The sequence below is a fragment of the Passer montanus genome, unplaced genomic scaffold (assembly GCF_014805655.1).
Source record: "Passer montanus isolate IOZ18808 unplaced genomic scaffold, ASM1480565v1 scaffold267, whole genome shotgun sequence".
In the NCBI taxonomy this organism is placed as follows: Eukaryota; Metazoa; Chordata; class Aves; order Passeriformes; family Passeridae; genus Passer; species Passer montanus.
Genome location: NW_024367339.1, coordinates 1,830 through 10,011, shown reverse-complemented (window position 1 = coordinate 10,011; position 8,182 = coordinate 1,830). Strand labels below are relative to the sequence as shown.

The following is an 8,182-nucleotide window of genomic DNA, read 5'->3' as shown; positions in this document are numbered from 1 at the left end:
GAGCCCCCCTTTACCACCCCCTCCCCTTCTCCCCCAGAACCCCCTCCCCTGATCAAACCTCACAAAAGGGACAAAAATTTTGAGGCAGAACCCACGGAAATTGGGGAGCATGGGGCCCCGGGAGGGATTTTGGGGTTTTTACCTTAATTTTGGTGAAAAACTGCCGGAAGCAAGCGCGGGGATCCACCTTGAGGCTCTTGGCCAGCTCCAGGATGAACTGCATGACGATGGTCTGGTGGGCCACCTGCTCCATCAGCGCGTGTTTCTGGGGAAAAAGGGGTCAAAACCCCAAAATCTCCCAAATCCCCACGCCACAAAACCCCTTCTGGGTGGGGGAAGAGGGGATTGGGGTCAGGGAGCCCCTGCAGGGCTGGGCTGGCGTGCCAAGGGCTTTAGGGTGAGGCTGGGGTGGGTTTGGGGGGCTTTAGGAGCTTTTTGATCCCAAATTAATCCCAAATTCCCTGATTTTGGGGGTTCCTCGTCCCAGGAAAACCCTGGAGCTGCAGGAGAGGGGGCTGGGGGTGAACCCCTGTTCCAAAAAAAGGGGTGGGTGCCTTTCAAGGATGATTTTAAGGATCTGTCCCCACCTCTCCTGCTTTATAGCTTCCAAAATCCCTTTTTTTTGGCAGGAAAAACAGGATGAAATCCAAAGGGGAGAGAAGGAGGCAGCTGGAGCCTGGAAAAGGGGGATTTCACCCCAGTTTCAGCCCTGCCCTCACCTCCTCCACCTCCAGGTCGATGCACCAGATGACCAGGTAGTTGGCTGTCTCCTCGCACACCAGGTGAGGGTTGTCTGACAGGTACTTCTGGCTGTCGTCCCAGCGCCGCAGCATGCCTGAGCGGGCAACGGGACCCCTCCTCAGCCCCAAAATAAACCCTGAACCCCCCTGGAACAGAGCCTGAACCCCCCAAAACAAACCCTGAACCCCCCAAAACAAACCCTGAACCCCCCAAAACAAACCCTGAACCCCCCAAAACAAACCCTGAACCCCCCAAAACAAACCCTGAACCCCCCAAAACAAACCCTGAACCCCCCAAAACAAACCCTGAACCCCCCAAAACAAACCCTGAACCCCCCAAAACAAACCCTGAACCCCCCAAAACAAACCCTGAACCCCCCAAAACAAACCCTGAACCCCCCAAAACAAACCCTGAACCCCCAGGGACAGGCTGGGCTGAGGGCGAGCGCCCCACTCTGAAATTCAACTCGGCTCCCCCTAAACTCTGCTTCAGCAGGGGAAAAAACTGGGAAAAACCACCAAAAAATCCTGGATTTTCCAGCAAAGTGAGAGGATTCCGGGCTGCTCCCAGCACTGGGGGGGTTCCCAGGCTTGGGGAACCCCAAAAGCTGCTCCCAGAAAAGTTTGGAGAACCCCAAAAGCTGCTCCCAGCAGAGTTTGGAGAACCCCAAAAACTGCTCCCAGCACTGGGGGGGTTCCCAGCTTGGGGAACCCCAAAAGCTGCTCCCAGCAGAGTTTGGAGAACCCCAAAAACTGCTCCCAGCACTGGGGGGGTTCCCAGGCTTGGGGAACCCCAGAAGCTGCTCCCAGCACAGGGCTGGGGCTCCCCAGCTTGGGGAACCCCAGAAGCTGCTCCCTGAACCCCCCAAACCCTCACCAAAGTGTTTGATCTGCTTCTCGTATCTCTCCACGAAGGTTTTGTGCTTCTTCTCCTCAGAGTTTGGAGAACCCCAAAAGCTGCTCCCAGCACTGGGGGGCTCCCCAGCTTGGGGAACCCCAGAAGCTGCTCCCTGAACCCCCCAAACCCTCACCAAAGTGTTTGATCTGCTTCTCGTATCTCTCCACGAAGGTTTTGTGCTTCTTCTCCTTCTGCTCCTCCGTCTCCTCCTTCTCCTCAGGCTTCACGTTGAAAACGCTCTGGGGGCCCCAGGGAGCACAGGGGGTGATTCTGGGGGCCCCTCCCAGCTCTGGGGTCGGTGTTTTGGGGTCCCCCCCTCCCCAGAGCCCACCTTGCTGAAGCCGTCCTTGCTGAGCGTGTCCACGTTCCAGGGCATGCTCTTCTCCTTCTTCCTGAGCTCCTCCAGCTTGGCCTCCCAGCCCCTCTCCTCGGCGCGCAGCTGCTGCGCCTCGGCCTGCAGCCGCTGCAGCTCCTCGGCCTGCAGCCGCTGCAGCTCGGCGCGCGCGCGGAAGAGGCTGGCGGTGTCGATGTTGGGGTGAGTCTCGTCCTCGTCGTCCGAGACCTCGATGTGGTCCCACACGCTGTAATCCACCATGGCCGCGACCCTCCGCCGCCGCTTCCGCCCGCGCCTGACGCGCTTCCGCCCGCGCCTGACGCGCTTCCGGCGCCGCGCCCGCCCTCCGCCGAGCCTGCGCGCTGCACGCGCGGGAAGCCGCGCCCGGCTCAAAGATGGCGGCGGATTTAAAGAGACAGGAACGCCCTGGGTTTTTAAATCTAAAAAACGCGGTAAATGTCTTTAAATCTAAGAAACGCCGCGTTTTACCCGCGGGCTTAAGGGAGATAATCAAATGATAGAGCCTTTAAAGCTATTTTAATGGTTTGAATTGAAGGAAAAGCCTGGCTCTTCCATGATTTGAAGAGGTTTAATTGACTGGGAATCACTGCTTTGTGTTATTTTAGGGATTTAGGTGAGGGCAAATACACCTTTTTCCTTGTTTCACTGGTTAAATTGAGGAGGAATCTCTGTTTCCTGTCGTTTTTAAGGGTTTACATTGAAAGGAGCCTCTTTATGGGCTGTTTTAAGACTTCCACCAATAGGAGCCCTCTGTTTTAAGGGACTTTATGGGGGAAATGGTGTCAAAAAGGCCCAAAATTGGTGTTTCTTGAGGCAAAACCAGTAAAGGGAGGAGGAAGCCTCTTGGGGGGGTTAAATTGAGGGGGAATTCCATAAAAAAAATTAAATTGAGGCAGGATCCTACATTTAAAGGATTTAAAACGAGGGAAAGTCCACATTTTTCACCATTTTTATGTTTTATCTTGGGAGGAGACCCACTTTATCCATCATGTTAGGGCTCTAAACATAGAGGGAACCCCTTTTTCCATTTTTAAGGCTTAAATTGGGTGGCCAAAACCCTCTTCTCATAGTTTTAAATGGTTTAACTAGAGGGGTTTCCTTAATTATGAGGGGGAAAAGGGCGGGAAACGTGAGGGGAGAAAATGGCGGGAAACGTGAGGGGAGAAAATGGCGGAAATGTGAGGGGAGAAAATGGCGGAAATGTGAGGGGAAAAGATGAGAAATGTGAGGGGGAAAAGAGAGAGAAATATGAGGGGGAAAAGGTGAGAAATGTGAGGGGAAAAAGAGAAAAATGTGAGGGAAAAAAGAGACAGAAATGTGAGGGGAAAAGGGGGGAAATGTGAGGGGAGAAAATGGCGGGAAGCATGAGGAGAAAAGGGCAGAAATGTGAGAGGAAAAGGAGGAAATGTGAGGGGAAAAACGGCAGGAAACGTGAAGGGAAAATAGTGGGAAACATGAGGGGAAGAGGTGAAAAATGTGAGGGGAAAAAAGTGAGAAATGTGAGAGGAAAAAAGGGAGAAATGTGAGGGGGAAAAGGGGGAAATGTGAGAGGAAAAAGGTGGGAAATGTGAAGGGGAAAAGTGTGTGAAACATGAGGAGAAAAAGAGAGGAAAATGTGAGGGGGAAAAGGGGGGAAATGTGAGAGGAAAATGTGGGAAATGTGAGGGGGAAATAGTGGGAAACATGAGGGGGAAAAAGTGAGAAATGTGAGGGGGAAAAAGAGAAAGAAATGTGAGGGGAAAAGGTGGGAAACGTGAGGGGAAGAGGTGAAAAATGAGGGGAAAAAAGAGAGAAATGTGAGGGGGAAAAAGTGAGAAATGTGAGGGGGGAAAAGGGTGAGACACGTGAGGGGGAAATAGTGAAAACCATGAGGGAAAAAGACAAAACCAAAGTAATTTGCAGGGTGCTCGCCCCCACCCAGCCTGCCGCACCCCGTGATTTAAAACACCCAAAACAGCTCAGCCCCCCGATACCCCCCCATAAAGAATCTCCGGCGCCGACTCCTGATCCTTTATTAGAACATCTTATGGGGGCGACGCGCACAAAACCCCCCGAAAATCAGCTACAAAAATAGAAGTGCTAAAAACCCCCCGAAAGGCGCGGGGGGCGAGCTCCGAGGCGCGGGGTGCGAGACCTTGGGACCAGCCCAGAGCGAGGGGCTCGGGGGTCTGCGGGGACCCCCCTCAGCTGGGGGGGGCCCGGCCGTGCGGGGCGCGCGCCCGCCGCGCCGCGGTGGCCAGGCGCTGCTGGGCCAGGAAGGACAGGGCGCCGCCGCCGTCAGGAGCCGCCATGGCCGCGCCGGCCTCGTGCCGCTGCAGCGCCAGCCCCTGCGGGGACACGGGGCAGCACGGGGGTTGGGGCTCCGTGGGGGCTGCGGTTTGGGTGGGCTGGGGTAAAGCGAGGGGGTCGGGTCGGATTGTGCCCCCGCCCTCGGCCTGGGGGATCGGTGTCGTGTGCGGGGATCGTCCCCAAACCCCTGCCCTGCCTCTGTCAATCACTGTCAATGTGTCAATCACTGCAATCCCTGTCAATCACTGCAATCCCTGTCAATCTCCATCGACCACTCAGCATCCAACCCTTCCTTATCTAGAACTCTTTATATCCCCTCCTTTTACCTGTGTATTTCCCCTCCTGTGCTGGGATCATCCCCAAACCCCTGCCCTGCCCTCTGTCAATCACTGCAATCCCTGTCGATCACTGTCAATCCCATCAATCACTCAGCATCCCATCCTCTACATCTAGAAGTTTTCGTACCCCTCTTTCTACCTGTGTGATCCCTCTCCTGTGCGGGGATCGTCCCCAAATCCCTGCCCTGCCCTCTGTCAATCACTGCAATCCCTGTCAATCACTGCAATCCCTGTCAATCACTGTCAATCTTTAGCAGTTACTCAGCATCCCATCCTCTCCATCTAGAACTTTTTGTATCCCCTCCCTCTACCTGTGTATTCCCTCTCCTGTGCGGGGATCGTCCCCAAATCCCTGCCCTGCCCTCTGTCAATCACTGTCAAGCCCTGTCAGTCTCTGTCAATGTGTCAATCACTGCAATCCATGTCAATCACTGTCAATGTGTCAATCACTGCAATCTCTGTTAATCATTCAGCATCCCATCCTTTCTATCTGGAATTTTTTGTATTCCCTCCTTCTACCTGTGTGATCCCTCTCCAGTGCTGGGATCATCCCCAAATCCCTGCCCTGGCTCTCTGTCAGTCCTTGTCAATCCCTGTCAATCTCTGTCAATCACTCAGCATCCCATCCTTCCTATCTAGAACTTTTTGTATCCCTTTTACCCAAAAGGTTCACCCCTGACTGTGCCCCCTCCCTCTACCCGTGTGACCCCTCCCCACTGTCAATCTCTGTCAATCATTCAGCATCCCATCCTTCCTATCTAGAACTTTTTGTATCCCTTTTACCCAAAAGGTTCACCCCTGACTGTGCCCCCTCCCTCTACCCGTGTGACCCCTCCCCTGTGCAGGGATCATCCCCCAGCTCCCATTCCCGCCCCTCTCCCCACCCTCCGTGCCTCAGTTTCCCCTGCTCTGACCCCGGCGAGCCCCGGCTCTCTGTCAGTCGCTCACCATCCCACCCTCCCCATCCAGAACCTTCCCCGCAGACCGCGGGGTGGTGAGCGAGGGGCTCAGCCCGCCCCGGGGGTCCCGGGGGTCCCGGTCCCCGCGCTCACCATGTTGTACCAGGCCGTGACCAGCAGCCGCTCCTCGCGCTCCCGCTGCGCCCAGCTGCGCTCCCGGTCGCTCTGGGGGGTTTTGGGGGGCTCAGCCGGGCATGGAGACCCCCAGGACCCCCGCCCAGGGTTAACCCCTCACCTCCAGGTGCCGGATCAGCGCGTCCTTCTCCTGCAGCTGGCTGCGGAGCAGCCGCAGCACGGGGGCCAGGGGGGCAGGCCCGGGGGGGTCCCCAGGGGCTGAGGGGGGGTTCTGGGGGGCCGGCCTCGTGGAACCTCCAAATCCTGACCCCACGGCACGAGAAAAAAGGGAGGTTAGCAAAAAAACAGCCCCAAACCCCCCAGATCTGCACGGGGAAACTGAGGCACGGTTCATCTCCTGCCCCCTCCCTGCAGACACCACCCCCCAGACTCCCTATATCCACCCCGGGGTACCCCAAAATCCCCCCCCAGGACTCCCCACACCCTGACCCCTCCCCAGATTCCGATGCCCACTCCAGACCCCCTCGTACCAGCCTTGGAGAGCTTCAGCTCTTCCTCCTCCTCCGGGGGTCTCCTCTAGCAGCGCCAGCTGGGGGGAGTGGAGAGAGGTGAAATTGGAGCACTGAGACCCTCCCCAAAAAACCTGAGCCCCCAAAAAAACCTGAGCCCCCAAAAAAACCTGAGCCCCCACAAAAAAACCTGACCTCCCCAAGACACCGAGACCCTCCCCACGACACCGAGACCCTCCCCAAAAAACCTGACCTCCCCAAGGCACCGAGACCCTCCCCAAGACACCGAGACCCCCAAAAGGAACTGGGGACCCCCCCAAATCTCCCTGTCCCCCCCTCACCTCCTCCTGGGGTCTGCCCGGCGCCGTCTGAGGCTCCGCTGCCCCTGCGGCCTCCAGCCTGCGGGTGGGGGGCTCATCAGGGGCTGGGGGGCTCATCAGGGGCTGGGGGGGCCCACCAGGGACTGGGGGGGCCCTCAGGGGGCTGCTATCAGGGGCTGGGGGGCTCATCAGGGACTGGGGGGGCCCTCAGGGGTCTGCTGAGGACCCCCGCACCCCCCGCACCCCCACCTGTGCCGGAGCTGGTCCCGCTGCAGCCGCAGCCGCCGGTTCTCGCGCCGCAGCCGCGTCACCGTGTCCCTGGGGAGGGGGGGGACGGCGGGGTGCTCACGGGGGACCCCACAAAAACCTGGGGACCCCCTCCCCAATCCGCGTCACCTCCCCGGACCCACCTGAGCTCGGCGGGAAGGATCTCGGCCGCCAAATTGCGGGCAGGGGCCGCGCCCCCCTCCAGCGCCGCGTCTGGGGGGGGTGAAGGTGGAGTTTGGGCAGGGGGGCAGCAGGGGACACCCCGAAACTGTGCCAAGGCCACCCGGACCCCCCCAAAACCTGTGGGGGGTCTCTGGCGTGCACACCAGCGTTGTGCTGGGCAGGGGCGTGTCCCCAGCTGCCCAGGTGTTCTGTCACCTGCTGTGCTCACCCCCCCAGGTGTTCTGTGCCCCCCTGCTCACCTGCCCGGCTCTCACCTGCCCGGCCCAGGTGCCTCTGCAGCTCCTGTGCACAGCGCAGCTCCTCGTTGGCCTCGCGCAGCGCGTCCCGCTGCTCCTGCAGCCGCTGCGGCACGGGCAGGCGTGCAGGTGTGACACAGCGTGACACGGGTGTGCCAGGTGTGACACAGGTGTGACACAGCGGGACACAGGTGTGCCAGGTGTGACACAGGTGTGACACAGTGTGACACAGAGTGTGCCAGGTGTGACACAGGCGTGTCCCCAGATGTCCCAGGCGTGACCCAGGCATCCCAGGCGTGTCCCCACCTGTCCCCAGCCCTGTCCCCACCGTCCCCACCTCCTTCTCCCGGCTCAGCGCCTCGCATCTCTCCCGCAGCTGCCGCAGCTCCAGCTGCCACCGCTCCTCCCTGAGTGCCGCCTCCGCCTGCTGCCCGCTCAGCTCCGCCACCTGTGGGGCCAGCGTGAGGTGGGTGACACGGCCACCGGGGGTGACAGGGCCACCGCAGCCCCCGTGGCGCTCACCTGCCGCCGTGCCGCCTCCAGCTGCGCGCGGCCGGCCTGGGCGCGGCCCAGCTGCGCCTGCAGGGGACACGGGTGTGCCAGGTGTGACGCAGGTGTGACACAGGTGTGACACAGCAGGACACGGGTGTGCCAGGTGTGACACAGGCGTGTCCCCAGATGTTCCAAGGTGTCCCAGCTATCCCCAGATGTCCCAGGTGAGTCCCCACCTGTCCCCAGCCCTGTCCCCACCGTCCCCACCTCCTTCTCCCGGCTCAGCGCCTCGCATCTCTCCCGCAGCTGCCGCAGCTCCAGCTGCCACCGCTCCTCCCTGAGCGCCGCCTCCGCCTGCTGCCCGCTCAGCTCCGCCACCTGTGGGGCCAGCGCGAGGTGGGTGACACGGCCACCGGGGCCAGCAGTGCCACCGCAGCCCCCGTGCTGCTCACCTGCCGCCGTGCCGCCTCCAGCTGCGCGCGGCCGGCCTGGGCGCGGCCCAGCTGCGCCTGCAGGTGCGC

General features: G+C 59.7%; 2 protein-coding genes across 2 annotated transcripts in view; both read right to left on the bottom strand.

The window, feature by feature from the left end:
- Positions 1-2,248, bottom strand: part of CDC37 (cell division cycle 37, HSP90 cochaperone) — a 4,026-nt gene extending 1,778 nt beyond the window's left edge. The window contains exons 1-4 of the mRNA XM_039712406.1: positions 1,970-2,248; positions 1,772-1,877; positions 720-835; positions 143-265 (exon numbers count right to left, since the gene is read on the bottom strand). Of these exons, the coding sequence (XP_039568340.1) occupies positions 143-265; positions 720-835; positions 1,772-1,877; positions 1,970-2,233 (609 nt within the window). The 5' untranslated portion in view covers positions 2,234-2,248. The remainder of the gene's footprint in view (positions 1-142; positions 266-719; positions 836-1,771; positions 1,878-1,969) is intronic.
- Positions 2,249-3,989: 1,741 nt separating this feature from the next.
- Positions 3,990-8,182, bottom strand: part of LOC120503684 (protein Hook homolog 2-like) — a 5,682-nt gene continuing 1,489 nt past the window's right edge. Inside the window, 13 exon segments of the mRNA XM_039712407.1 lie at positions 3,990-4,320; positions 5,673-5,744; positions 5,815-5,957; positions 6,185-6,215; positions 6,217-6,243; positions 6,505-6,562; positions 6,733-6,801; positions 6,894-6,963; positions 7,188-7,275; positions 7,507-7,617; positions 7,692-7,748; positions 7,920-8,039; positions 8,114-8,170. Of these exon segments, the coding sequence (XP_039568341.1) occupies positions 4,177-4,320; positions 5,673-5,744; positions 5,815-5,957; positions 6,185-6,215; positions 6,217-6,243; positions 6,505-6,562; positions 6,733-6,801; positions 6,894-6,963; positions 7,188-7,275; positions 7,507-7,617; positions 7,692-7,748; positions 7,920-8,039; positions 8,114-8,170 (1,047 nt within the window). The 3' untranslated portion in view covers positions 3,990-4,176.